At 37.2% G+C, this 15367-nt stretch overlaps 1 protein-coding gene across 30 annotated transcripts in view; it reads right to left on the bottom strand.

The window, feature by feature from the left end:
• Positions 1 to 15367, bottom strand: part of CSPP1 (centrosome and spindle pole associated protein 1) — a 177504-nt gene that overhangs the window by 56062 nt on the left and 106075 nt on the right. For all 30 annotated transcript variants that reach the window (XR_007406979.1, XR_007406981.1, XR_007406977.1 and 27 more), the window contains 6 exons: positions 12950 to 13054; positions 11165 to 11231; positions 10231 to 10348; positions 5542 to 5681; positions 2568 to 2708; positions 746 to 792 (listed from right to left, as the gene is read on the bottom strand). Coding sequence is in view for 22 of the 30 variants with exons in the window: in XM_025477902.3 (XP_025333687.1) it covers positions 746 to 792; positions 2568 to 2708; positions 5542 to 5681; positions 10231 to 10348; positions 11165 to 11231; positions 12950 to 13054 (618 nt within the window). In the remaining 8 variants the exon portion in view is untranslated. The remainder of the gene's footprint in view (positions 1 to 745; positions 793 to 2567; positions 2709 to 5541; positions 5682 to 10230; positions 10349 to 11164; positions 11232 to 12949; positions 13055 to 15367) is intronic.

Here is a 15367-nt window from a genome sequence, read left to right as displayed (position 1 = left end):
GGGCAGAGATTTTTGTCCCTTTTGCTCACGCCAGTACCCCCAGCACCTTAGCATCATACCTGGCCCACAGTAAGTATTTAATACAGATCTGTTGTATGAAAGCAGCTCATCCCTTCCCTTCATTCAGTCTTTGCACGGATGTCACCTCCTCAGGATAAGAGTGATGCCCTTACCTTGCTTACTTTCTTAACAGGCCTCACCACTGGTTAACATTATTAACTCCTCCTTCCGCTGCCACTAATGATGTTGACAGCAAACACACTGCACTCATGGGCCAGGCCCCATGCTAATATATTATTTCACTTAATCCCAGCAACAACCTGAGCTATTTTTTATTTATGTAATAAACACTTATAGAGAAATTACTTGCTAGGCCTATCCCTCGGTGCCTTGCAAATAATAATTTAATTCTTACAGCCACTCTCAGAGGTAAGTAATATTATCCCATTTTACAGATCAGGAAGCTAAGGCACAGAAAGAATAAATATCTTGCCTGAAGCCACACAGCTAAAAACAGACCAACGTGAACAGCCTAGCTCTAATGTCTTACAATCACAATATACTTCATATGACAATATGCTTTCTCTCTGCATGTTCTACTAATATATCCCTACCTATGCACTACGCAGATGAGACAAGATTTTTTTTCTTAATTCAATATTCAAAAGTGGTTTACTTACTTACCATATTCCTAAATATTTTATCCCCCAAACATTAGCTTGAAAAACTATAACTGGCTTCTTACCATTCTGTGGTCCCGTACTTTAGCACTTGGGATGGCATCCAAGTCAACTGTCATTGATGGGGGAGAAAAACAAAACTTTAAAAATAAAAATTTTTAGAATATCTTTTGTGACCAGCTCTCTACCGTAAATTCTTTTTCAACTATCACATTTTAGAATGTTAAGATATTACTTATTAACAAATATAACTCAGCATCCATTCTAGTTGAATAAAATTTTCTTCAATTCACATTAATGAACAGAATGAGTAGAATCATTGTGAACTTAAAACTGATGCCTATAAAGAAGATAAGGTAGGACTTCACCATCTTCTCTCATATTTCCACAATCTAGGTAGAAAGTTGCTTGAGTGGAGTTACACACGAGCCCCTCACATGGAACTAGTTCAGCCCCAGGCACTGGGTTCCACAAAGACTCTAGATCAGATATCCCAAAGGCCCGTATTGGATTTGACCAGTGTTCCTGTGTGTTCCCCTGAATAGTACATTTTGTCCTTCAGAGACTGCTTTTGAGAATGAATAGGCTACCAATGAATGAGATAGCCTGTATTCCTTCTTAGAATATTTTATACAATGTTTGTGATTTTTTAAGATTTTATTTATTTATTCATGAGAGACACACAGAGAGAGAGAGAGACAGAGAGACAGAGAGGCAGAGACACAGGCAGAGGGAGAAGCAGGCTCCATGCAGGGAGCCGGACGTGGGACTCGGTCCCGGGTCTCCAGGATCACTCCCCGGGCTAAAGGCAGCGCTAAACCACTGAGCCACCTGGGCTGCCCTGTTTGTGACTTTTTATAGTTAAACCATATTCTTATGAGTTCAACCATCACAGAGTTTAATGGCAGTGGGCAGGTGGCTGCTGTGGAAGATGGATACCTTCGGTGCTAAGATGCACCCGGTGTCCCGCCGGCGACCACCTAATGATACTATGCTGTCAGACAGTGACCTAGGAGACCACTGTGAGAAACTCGGTATACGATGAAGGACTTTCCCTACATCAGTCTTTACCAAAGTCCTGACCTGGCCTAAAACGGTACACAACTTACTCCTGTGTACTGTCTTATGGTCAAAAAAGGTTCTTCAGATTCTGCAGGCCTAAGAATGAGAATGTCTTCTCATTTTTATTACTGGGTTGTTGTGATTTTAGGACTCCTTTTCCATGGCCGCCCTCTGTGGCCTGCAGGCTGGCAAAACTGGTGAAATATGTGGGAGGGTCGTGTAGGACACTGAGCCAAAAGAGCCCACAGATGCTACCTCCACTCTGCCACCAGGTGCTCCCCCACCCAAACTTCCACACTCCCAAGGGACCCCAGATCTCTCCTTTGCAGCACTCAGCACACTTATGCTTATTTGGCATCTAACTTATCCAACATCTAACTTGCTCCTTGACAGCAGTAGCATATTTCACCACCACATCCCCCAGATATGGGTCAGTACTTGTGTTCACTGTAGGCACTCAGTAAGTATCTGCTGATTGGCTGGTTATTCAAAAACATATTCATAGCCCAGTCTCACTGAACAGATTTTATGTCCTATCAAAACCTGTCAGACACATAGGGCAAAGAAATGCCCCATAGGGCACTGGTGTGTTTGCCCAGCACTCCTTCCCTGAGCTCCTTCTTCCTGCTGCAGATGTCACCTGGCCTATCTGAGGTACTTCATCCTCCTCGCTATAGTGAATGGCTGGGCCCAAAAGGCCATGTGAGCATGGAGCTGCCAGTGGAGGGAAGTTGCCTGGGACTGTATCAATACCAGAGAGGAAAAAAAGCCAACAACAAAAAAAACCCACTGATACTATTTGAGATAGGAATGATTATTTCTTACCTTCAGCACCTTCTTGCATCTTTATTTTATTCAGTTTCTTCTGCTGCTCTCTTAGTAGGGCTTGCTGCTGAATCTCCAAGGTGTGGTGATCTCTTGGAGGATCCGGGTACATGAATTTCAGATCAACTCGTGTTTCTGAATCTAGTACAAAACATATATTGCCAAGTTCAATCTTTGTTTCCAAACGATATTTTATAGAACTTCACTGCAAGTAACCTATGAGTAACCTAATTTCAAAATCAAGGAACAATTAAAATAATAAACTATCAAAGTCAAAAGGTATTAAAATTATCATTAAAACTCAAAAACAGGAAATTAATATTCTTTAAACAATTGCCCTTTCACAAACTTATCAACATTAAAAGGAAACCTCCCCTCGCCCCAGAACAAGCAGTAGCTTACTATGCATTCTCTGTCCACACCTTCCCACTCCCCAAGATGCTCCCAGAGCACACAGCTGGGCAACTATGTACAGGGATAGCCAAGCAGTTAGTGACATGGCTACAACTCAGGCAGCCATTAGGCGCTGTAATCACAGCCAATCTCAGAATATACTGAAAAAATCAAAATATAATGTTATTGGCCAATTAATACTTTAGCCTTTGCAAATATCATGCAAAAAGCAAAATAAATGCAGACTGGCTGGAACTTTAGGAGAGGTATCTTGTTGGAAGAAACAATCTAAGAATTCATCTATGCCACAAGTTCAAGAATATCAAGTTATCAGAATGAAAACGTTAAACCTTTATTTTTAAATCTTAAGAATAAAAATATAGTTCATACATTTAAAAAGCCTTGAAATTATTCCCTTTGTTCTACTAATTATACTGCTGGAATATAATTTAAAGAAAGAATCCTAAAAAAAATAATAAAGAAAGAAAGAAATGACTCTAAATATGTAAAAAGCTTTATGATCAGAAATTATAAAAATTATTAAAATAAAGTAATAGTGTAATATAACAAAAACATGAGAACCATGTTGAATATCTAAGAATTAGAAAATGGCTAAGAGCAAAGTTAACAGAAGATATTCTGGACACATGAACTTGGATTGAATGGACCCTGACTTGGCTATTTCCAGACTCAGTTTCCTCTCTGTAAAAAGAAGAGATATCAACAACTGAATCACATAATGAACAAGGACTTAATGTGGAAATAATACAAGGAAATGAATGGCTCAATTTTATGGTGTAAAACTTTTTTTGTTCTCACAATCTCTTTATACTCTTTGAGGACCCCAAGAAGCTTTTATCTATGTCTCTCTCTCACACTCACAAGCCTTATTAGAAATTAAAACTAAAAAAAAAAAAAAAAAAAAAAAAAAAGAAATTAAAACTAAGAAATTTTTAAAATGCAAGAATACATAAATGTGTTATGAGCGTTAGAGCAATGAAGTTGTCACATGTTGTGTAACCTCCAGAAAACCTGTACACATGTGTGAGAATAAACATGAAAAAGACAAATAATGTCTTAGTTTATAATAAAAACAGGGTTCTTTTTTTTTTTTTTTTTTTTTTTTTAGATTTTACTGATTTCACAGAGAGGGAGAATGCACAAGCAGGGGGAACAGCAGGCAGAGGGAGGGAGAAGCAGGCTCCTCACCGAGCAGAGAGCCCAACATGGGGCTCCATCCCAGGACCCTGGGATCATGACCCAAACCCAAGATAGATGCTTAACCAACTGAACCACCCAGGCACCCCAATAAAAACAGTTTTAATTGCACAGGTCCCATGACCAAACTCTGAGACCCACTGGGTTAATACAACGTCTGGCATATAGTAAATTATCAATAAATGATAGCGTTAAAAAACAACAGTAAATGTAATTGGTGACATTTATAAATCTAAATGAAAAACAAAAGAGAAAAGTAATGGTTATATCTTGTTTTTGTTTTAATTAGGCTCAGAAAGAAGATTAGAAATATGAATGGTGTTTATATTTAGGTGGTTTGAGTAAGGAGATTTTTCTATCTTATCTGTGTTTTCAAAACTTTCTGTAATAGATACTACTTTTAAAAACAAAAAGAAGAAAAATCAAAATCTGGTTCATCCAGTATAGGTCATATGACCACATATCCAGCAACTTGTCACCTCAACTCCAACACTTGTTCTATTAAAGGTACAAAAGAATAATCACATGTAATACACATTTTTTGTTCCTCTACTCATTTTCGGTCTCCCAGGCCCCTGTATATCCCTGGCAATCCTATTTCTCTACTAAGCTTTCTCTCCTCCTTCTAAGTGCTACATCAAATCTACTCTCTTCCTTCAGAAATCCTCCATTTGTTCCTGCCTACTCAGGGACCCTGCTCTCATCACTCCCTCTCTCTACTGTACCCTACCCCACATTAGCCATCCTAATAAGATCCCCCAGCTCTAGACCCTTCACTCCTCCCCTTCTCAGCCAAGCTTCCTCCAGGGCTTGTCTTATGCTTTACTGCCTCCAACACTCTGCCTCCTAGTCAATCCTCATTCCAAAGTTAATTGGCTTCTGAAGCCCTAATTTCACCAGAAGAGATCTAAGTGAGGTCACCAATGACCTCTCATCCAGCTGACACTTTGCAATATTCATCTTACATGATCCTTTCTCCCTAACACAATCTCTTCCCTCAGCTCTCAAGATACCACATTCTCCAGTCACTGTGGCTGTTCCTCCTCAGGCTCCTTCCTAAGCTCGTCTTGCCCTGTCCCCCATCCATTAATGACAAAGGCCACTCATCTCATTATTCTAACTCCTCTAATCCACTCCCAAGAGGCTGTAACAGCTGTACACTCTCCAAAAGAAAAGAGCTAGACCCACTAAAGCTTCATCTACCAGACTGGTAAGCTGAAAACTCAAGCATATAGATAGAAATTTTACTCATCATTTAAAATAGGTATTCTAAATGAAAATTTACTTTTAAAAAAGGATACAAATAAATACTTGAATAAGGGCAGAACACAGGTTGTATCTAAAAGAGTAGCATTCTACTCACCTCTATCTTTCAGCTCATTGAAGTCATGAATATTCTGAAAAGTAGTAGCATCTAAGCCCTTAGGTGACTGTCTTCTGACAGGAGCTTGCAGCCGATGCCTAGCCATGTCAAATATATCCATGGGATTCCTTTCTCTTTTCCTACAGGTAGATGACAAATTTTGGATATGCATTTTAATAGGAAGAGAATCAGAGTTCACCTTTAACTCCCTGAGCAAGAAATCTGGCATCTTACATCACAGTATATTACAGAACTTTAACATCTGTTATTACAACCTCTTATATTAAAAAATATGGTAAAATTCACTGTAATCTTTCATGATCTTCCGATGCAAAGTATCCTGTTAGAAGAATATAATGAGTTAGCTTTACCTTAAAATGTTCACATAGTAGAGAGATTAAATATTGGTTTTTCTGACCTCAAAGATTATAAAGACCAGCTCTGCTATTTACTGGCAAGTTTGACCTCGATTTCATCATCTATATGATGCAGATGATGTCTAGTCCTTCTACTTAAGTGAAGTTATATACTGTAAAGTACCCAGCACTGTACCTGACTTCTGTTAGGTAATCAGTAAGTGTAGTCTTCCCCTCAGCCTAAAATAAAAATTATACAGAGAAAAATGTACACACCCAATACAATGGGTATGAGCCACAGTCTCCAACACTAATTTTACAATGGGCTTTCAGGGAACTCAATACCTAATTGGTTAATTTTATACTCTATTCCTCTCGTACCTAGAAAGTTAACCTACTAGGCAGGTGGCTTAGTAAGCGAGTTTTCTGTTAAGGCTTTGGGGGAGTGACTGACTATAAGAGGAAAGGGATGGGAGACAGTGTCTCTAGCACTACAAAGAAAGACCTATCTCTGTGCTTCCACAGCACTAGAGAGGGCCCCCTCTATTTCTTCTATAAATGAAGCTTTAAGATATAGCTGTCAGAGACTTGGCCCAACTCCTTTCATTTCTTTGTTCACTAAATCTTCCCTAAGTACCTAGATGGAGTAGCTTGGATCCCAAAAGGCAATAAATACCACCTCTCTCCTGGAGTCTCTTTTCAGGGGAGAATAAAGAGTCACAAAAATGGCCCTCTTGTCAAGGCTGACACAGACCTCTAAATAGAGAACCACCTAGGATGATAGGAACTGCAACAAAGATTCATTACATTGCAAAACAAATACCAAAGCCTTCTAGGAGGCCATTAAACTGGACTCCTGCCTAGTTCCCATTACTGCTAAAAGTGAAATAGGCTGCTAAGAATTAGATTATCAGATCTTTCTTGGATATGAGATGACTAATGCTTGTTTTGTGTCTAACACAAATAAGAGTTCAATAATGTGAGCTTAATTAATGAATAAGATTCTTTCTGTGAAACAATTTATAAAATTGGAATGAAGAATCAACTGAGATATCTGATTATAATACATATTAAAAATTATACCAAAGTACATGTATTTAACCAATTCTTGCTAAATGATGGCAATTCTAACATATATTCTCTAACTTAAGTTAGCATGTAGAATTTACAAGGTACTTTCAAACACATATGTATATTTTTTCTTTACTAAAATCTCATGGTTATCATTTGCAAATAAGAAAACTAAAAAGCTGCCTGGTCTGTCTTATATTGGTTTGCCAAAAGAGTACAGTGTTCAATTTATGAATGAAGCAATGAAAATACATGTCAATAATCCACTATACTGAAGTAAATATGCATGTCTGAATATGCAAAGCTGCAATAGTTAACTAGACATTTATAAGATCATAAAATAAAAACAATACTGACCTCTCAATTACTTAGAAGTAGTTGATAAGTAAAACAGAATTATTCACTGAAAATTACCACCTTGGGTTAACATTTCATTATCTAGCCATTCTGTATTCTCGAAATTTTCTCACTGTGTTTACTTAGCAGAACATGCTTGGAGGTTAAGCTGCTATATTAAAATCTTACCATATACTAGACCAGAGTCTTAAATATCAGTATAAAGTTAATAAACATACAAATTGATAGACCAGGAACAAAGACAGATATGTTTATGATGTAGTACACATACATATATTAAATTATCTAGCTCTGTAAACTAACAGAGCCCAGAGGCAAAGACATCCAATAGCAGCAAGCACATCTAACATCCAGACCTTGTTTCTAAATATCATTCTCCAAGAAGAACCATGGCTTCCTGGAGAAATGACTGATGTCAGGGAGGTGGTAGGGGAAATACAAGAAGATCCTGGAGTATCTCTTGTAATACTAGAAAATACAGAAGTGCCCAAAATGGACAATGGATTATATTCCAAAGTACAAAATAAATATACACAAAACACAAGAGAGATAAATAAATGATTAAATAAAGGGAAGAGAAGGGACAAATTTTTTTTAACGATTTATTTATTTTAAATAGAGAAAGAGATTGAGTGCGAGTGGGAGAGCAGGAGGAGGGGCTGAAGGAGAAAGAGAGAGGCAGACTCCCCATGAGCTCAGAGCATGACCTGAGCTGAAATCAAGTCGGACACTCCACCAACTGAGCTACCCAGGCATCCCAAGAAGGGACAAATCTTTCTTATGAAAAAATTCTAAATAATATGCATAGATAACCAACCTCCCCACCGAAGATGCAGCTTAATCTCACCTCCTACCCCTTCTTGTGAGTGTGCCAAATTTATTGATTTGTGTCCTGGAGCAGAGAAACCTGACAAAATTCTACTTTAACCACATGATGAAGGTTCCCATCCCCAGGAATGTCCCGTAGATGCCAGGTATCCCCACGATATGATGATGTGATGAGAAGGCCATCCACTTTGTGCTATTTTTTTCCAAAAACCCTTAGCACCAGTCTAATCATGAGTAAACTTCAGACAAATGCAGACTGGGGGACATTCTAGCCAGCCAATACCCCCCCTCTAGACTGTCACAGGCATGAAGATAAGGAGAGACTAAGAAACTGTCCCAGACTAGAGGAGACCAGGATACATGACCATTAAATGCAATGTGGTACCCTATATTGTTTAGATTCTGGACAAGTAAGAGAGCATTAAAAGAAAAACTTCAGAAATCCGAAAAGTATGGAACTTAGTAGTAATGTTCCAGTATCAGCTTTTAGTGATAGTCATACTCTAGTAACACAAGATGTTAATAATTGAGAAAACGGAGTGAGGAGGCATATGGAAACTCTGTACTATGTTTGCAACTTTTCTTTAAAACTATGCCAAAATAAATCACGTTTTTTAAAATAAACCCTCTTTAAAAAAGTGTGGTAGTTACGCACTATATTGACTTTACAACCTACAAAAAGACTGCAACTGCAATTTGAAGAACACTATTTTAAAAAATTTGAGTCATCTTGGCAAAAATGATCATAAATGTCTGATAGTGAGTTATTTTGCTAGAAAGTATTTTAGAAAACAGATTGTTGAATGAAAATGTAAAAGATAACTTTAAAATATAATTGTTTATAATTATTCTAACTCTGAAATTTTCCATTCCTATATCATTCCCCACCCCAGGACTAAATTTCTATGCCTGATTTTGTTGAAGACTAAGATGGGAAAGTAAGAGACCGATTTCATAATTTTTTAGTCGTTTCAACTATCTCTTTCCCAGCATGCACTTCCCTACCACTTAGATTAGCTTACAAAGCAACATCTGCACCTATTTGCCTTGCGCACATATGGACTGAAATCAGTCAATTATCTTCATTCACTGATTTCTGTGGTGAAACAAACTGTCCATTCTAAGATAGAGCTGGAAGAATGACGTGCCCCCTCGGAACTCATTTTTTACTAAGTCGAATCCTGTTACACATTTCATAGTTAGAGCTACTATTTCTGGTATTCCTTTAAGAAAGTGCTACTTCTTTCTTCCTCCCGGATTCTAACATCTCACACTACCACCATCTATATAAATATATTAGTGGCAGAGGAAGGACAGCTAAAACACTCAATTTATATGTTTTATATTAGGTTAAATAAAATTCATTAAATATCCCATATTTTTGCACTGAATATAGATTCAACAGGTATGGATAAATGTTTTATGAAGGCAACCTAATCTACATAAAACTCAAGAATATGGGGATCCCTGGGTGGCGCAGCGGTTTAGCGCCTGCCTTTGGCCCAGGGCGCGATCCTGGAGACCCAGGATCGAATCCCACGTCGGGCTCCCGGTGCATGGAGCCTGCTTCTCCCTCTGCCTGTGTCTCTGCCTCTCTCTCTCTCTCTCTCTCTCTGTGTGACTATCATAAATAAATAAAAATTAAAAAAAAAAAAACTCAAGAATGTGAATCTAAAAGCATATTGGTTAAAGAAAAAGCTGCTTTACCAAAAAAGAGAAGAAAGAAGAAAAGAGAAAGAAAACCTACCACATTACTACAAACACAAACAGACTTAATAAATCATATGCTTTTTTTTGGATTAGTTGCATTGAGTCCCTCCCCTAGGATATAATTATTAAGCTACATTTCTTTTAAGGGAAAGGCTATTTCAGTCATTACAATTTTACCAACAATCTGTTAAAATCTTTCTCAAGCATGCAAACTAACCATTCTAATAAACGTGATTTTAAAATAAAGACTGATTAATCCTGTTCCAAAACTGTAGAATGATTGAATGGATTCTGGTTAGCATGTAATTCCTTTTCCTGAATATAAGAACAACAAAACACAGAACAAAAAACACAAGTTGTAACTTGCCTTATGTGAATTTCATCATCACTGTCCATGTGTAGCAACCGGCCTTGCAGACGCCGCTCTTCGCTACGAAGCTGTTTTCTCATTTCTGATAACTCCATAATTACATTTTTTTTCTCCTCTGCAAATTCACATTAATAAGTAAAAAAATAAGGTATAAAAAGAGAAGATTAAACATTAAACATAAACTGACTTATAAAACTAAAATGCTCAGAAAGACATCTTTATTAAAGTTATTTTTAGTGTTTTATATATACAGATCATATTTATGAATACCAGTAAGATATACACACCTATTTCTGAAATACAAAAATTTCCAAAGTTAAGAATTATTCTTAATGGGGGGGAAGAGTACACCTACAACGGGAAGCACAAGAGAGTTCCTTTGTGGTAGTGCCACAGTTCTTGTTTTGTTTTGGTTTTTAAGACTTTATTGTCGTGAGAGAAAGAGTGATAGAGCACAAGCAAGAGGGAGAGGCAGAAGGCGAGGGAGAAGCAGGCTTTCCATTGAGCAGGGAACCCGATGTGGGTCTCAATCCAGGGACTCTGAGATCATGACCTGAGTCAAAGGCAGATTCTTAGCCACTGAGCCCCACAGGCGCTCCTGATGTCACAGTTCTACAGCTTGATTGTGTGGTAGTCACACAAATTATCCATAATACAAATGTACAGAACCACACACAAACACAAATACATATCAATTACTTTGTGTTAAAACTGTGAGACTGGATGGAAGTCTGTACAGCATACCAAATGTCAATTTCCTGGTTAGTGTTCTATGTAAGATATTACCACTGAGAAAAGCTGCAGGAAAGGGTACACAGGGACTTCACTGTGCTCTATTGTAACATTCCGTGAGTTTATAATTATCTCAAAATAAAAAGCTTAAAAGAGAAGTAGTCTAGATTACAGACTGAATATTAATAGTTAACTCTACCTTCTGCACGTAGCTGGTTTCTCCTGGCAGGTACCGGAGGAGACTGTGCCCTGGACATGGAACTTTCCTGTTTAATAATCATAACAAAGATATACTCAGTATGCCTTCTCTACAAAGAAGCTTGAAAACAATTCTTTTTTGAAGTAACTATATGTGAAAGAAACCAGACTTCCCACTATCCTACCTATACACTTACCTACATGTATTTTTCCTTCCCATCACAATGGAAGGGTCCTCCTTGGTCCATCCAAAAACAATCCCTTCACCTATTCTCTGTATCTGGTAAATTGACTCTGACCTCCTCCAATCACTCTCTTTTCTCAGTTTATGCTTAAAAAAAGAATCCCCTCCTTCATGACTATCTACTGTCCCTTCTCAGCTATCCCCTCAAGAACAGATGCCAGTACAATGTCTACTTCCTCATGCCCATTCACTCCTCACCACATGGCTACTGCCTTTGCTTCTACACCCTATCACTCCGCTAACACAGCTCTCACCAGTCACCGGGTGACCCCAAGTGACACAACCAATGGGCATTTTACACCCTTCTACTTGGCCAGTAGCAACTGATATTGCCATTCTCTGTCACTTTCTCTATTTCCTTTCTCTGCTTCTTAAATATTTAACTCCCAGTGTTCCATCCTCAGCCCTCTTTACTTCCCCCAAATTCATCCTAGATGGCTGTACTCATCTGACAAGGAACAATGTTAATGGCTCTCAAAACTACAAAACCAGTCCAGAGTTCCTTACTTAGCCACAACCTATATTTTCAACCACCCACTTTATATAAATCTCACAAGAAACTTGAAAGTCGTCACTAATGCCTACCCCCCGCTACAGTCTGTAAATGCCATTATCTGTGTTTCCTAAGGATATCTTGGATTTATTATCCATTCTCAGTTCTTAATGTCACTGCCTTTGTTTAAGTCCTCAAAGTCTCACAAATGGACTTCTGCAAAACCACTATAACTCGTTTCCATGTTTATGGTCTTACTCGACCTCTAAAATACATCTCCATAACACTGTCTTCTCCAACTGATGACACGTGTCATTCTCCTACTTAAAGTATTACAATGCATCCCTATTCATTATCTACCACAGACCTACTAATCAGAACCTCAGAGGGTGGGATTCAGGACAATGTTCAAACATTTGCTTTGTCTATTCTGGTAATTAGCCCCTTTGGTATCCACTCATCAATGGAAATAAAATCAAACCCCTCAGCACTCTATACAACATCCTGCTTATGTTCTGACCTCTACCTCTCTTGTCACCCTGGTCAGGCACTGAGGCCAGACCAAACCACGGTGTATTCTTCTCCATGTGTGCCACATGGCTTACACTTTCTTCCACAATTTTGCACATGCTCAAAGTCCCTCTTCCTCCTCTTTATGGCAAATTGCTACTCATTCTTCAAGAGTCAACTCAAGGAACAATCCCTCTAGAACATTTTCCCAGCTCTCTTTTGATAACAGCTCAGTCTAAAGTATAAGGGATTTCATTAGCATAACTACAGCTAGCCAGTTGATATATTATCAAAGAAAACGCCTCCTTGAGGGGCCTGGACAAGAACCATTTGCTAAATTATAATCCGTCAAAAGAATTTAACTTAAGGGTACCAAGTATTATCAATTACAGCTGATGCAACAAATAAATACAAACATCATCTATATTTCAGATCTGAAAAAATGTGATCTAAATATGATGAATAAAAAAAATTCATTCAATTCCCCTAATCTAAAATAACTTAGCTAAGATGAACAAATCAAAAGAAAAAGCATATACCTGAATAAAGGAACTTATAATGCTGTCAACTGAAGGAGGTCTTTGAAGTTTGCTTGCTATTTTGTTCTGAAGAGCAGGAACTACAGGAGAAGGCTGTCTCAAGCGCTGGGGGAGAAAAATATATATACACACACACACATATATATACACAATATACATGTATACATACACACATATACCAACATATGTATGTATATAAACATACACACATATATGTATACATATATATGTGCCTGTGTGCACAAGCACCCCTAACAGTTAACAAGACCATTTAGGAAGTTCAGAATGCTACTGCCTTTTTTTTTTTTTTAAGATTTTATTTCTTGGGGGGAGGGGGGCTGTTCAACCCCCTACACTTAGAATTACGTGTGAGGGAAGCTATATCATCTCTAAATTTCATTTCTGGACAATAAAGGGTCTCTTAACAATATCCGTTAGGGAAAAAAAAAAGATTGTATTTCTTTATTTGACAGAGAGAGAAAGAGAGAGAGAGAGTGCACAAGCAAGGGAAGCAGCAGAGAGAGAGGGAAAAGCAGGCTCCCCACAGAGCAGAGAGCCTGACGCAGGGCTCGATCCCATGACCCTAGCCTGAGCTGAAGGCATATGCCTAACCAAGTAAGCCACCCAGGCGCACCTGGAATGCTATTTCTTTTATTTAATAAAGTACTTAAAAAAAAAAAAAAGCCAGAACTCAATTGTGTAAGATCAAAAACATCAGGTATGATAAACATAAATTGATTTAGATACTTTTATTAAAAGAACAAGACTCTCAGAACAAAAATATTCAACAAACTTAAGTAAAGCAACATCATGCCAAGTATCAGGAAAATAACAAAAACAAATAGAACTAAGGTAAACATCTGTCTAAATAATAAAAGAAATAGGACAACACGAAAAACAAAAACTTTTCTGGAAAAGCTCTAAAATCTAGATCCCTTGTCACCAAGAGTATGATGAGGAAATTTTCCAGATCACAATAATATTCTACATCTCCAGAAGAAGTAAATCAGGGTTTCTTTTTTTTTTTTTTTTTTTTTAAATCAGGGTTTCTAGTCTACAGAGTAATGAAGCTAACAGTTTCCAACTTCTCATGAAAATCAAAATGCAAAAGGACCCATAAAAACTCTCAACAAAATGCAATAATTATCTGGTTAAAAAAAAACAAAACACCCAGACCAGAGTATATGTATGGATGTTAAACTGTTCATTTTGCATGGTACAAAATCAAATATTACTTTCACTGGTGACTTTGCTAAAATTAGAAATATAGGAGAAAATCTTTTCTTTTAAAAACACTAGATGACCACAAGCAGAATTGTAAAGACAATATAAACCTAAAGGACTGCAGAGGATAAAGCTAACATAGCATACTCCACATAGTAAGAAAACAAATAACTATCAAGGAAGCATAAACAAAAAAAATTAGGATAAAAATAGATGGATTTGGGTATCACCTTTCAAAAGATTACAATTCTCTAATTAGGATAAAAAAAACAATTTAAAAACATAAAACTAAATTCAACAAAATATACAAGCTAAGTAAAAAATAAATGGTGACACAAAAGTAAAAACTAAGAAAACAGACAACGTATATATCAGGCATACATAAATAAAGGAAAAATTATAGCTAGCTTCATCAGTGAGAGCAAAATACAGGGACACCCGAGTAGCTCAGCCATTGAGCATCTGCCTTAGGCTCAGGGCGTTATCACAGAGTCCCACATCGTGTTTCCCTCAAGGAGCCTGCTTCTTCTCCCTCTGTCTATGTCTCTGCCTCTCTCTGTGTCTCTCATGAATAAATAAAATCTTTTAAAAAAAATGAGAATAAAATTCATTAAATGTAACAAAGCTGGCTTAAAACTATGCTGCTTCACAATTGAACTATAGCAGTCATAAAACTGTGTATTCCTAAGGAAAGTATTTTCTTTTAAACGTAATAAAAAATGGGCAGAAACACAATTGTGGAAAATTAACAATTATCTTTCATTTTTAATCAATTTTACAAGAAAATATTTTGTGTTTTCCACTCAATTTTGCTACAAGCCTAACATGACTCTAAAAGGAATAAATGCTATTAATTTTAAAAATGAAATGACATTTGAATAATATTTTAAAAGGCAGAATAAGTATATATATCCAACTTTAAGAATGAAGGGTATTGTCTAACATTACTAGAGCAATGAAAATAATACAAAAAACATAGGTGTTACTTATAAATTCTCTTTTAAACAATGTTTCAGCAGATTCTAATTGCAAACACTTATTTCTATTACCATAAAAGCCTGGGGTGAGAAATCAAATAGTGTATCTGAACCAATCAGAAATGGCTCATGTTGTCTGTAGTAGGTTACACATTAAATAGTGTACCAAACCACATGATAAATACACTAGGAGAACCCATTGGTTAAAAAGTGATCT

The sequence above is a fragment of the Canis lupus genome, chromosome 29, assembly GCF_003254725.2.
Source record: "Canis lupus dingo isolate Sandy chromosome 29, ASM325472v2, whole genome shotgun sequence".
NCBI lineage: Eukaryota > Metazoa > Chordata > Mammalia > Carnivora > Canidae > Canis > Canis lupus.
Note: the sequence above shows the minus strand (reverse complement) of the source record. Positions and strands in the feature narration are given on the sequence as shown.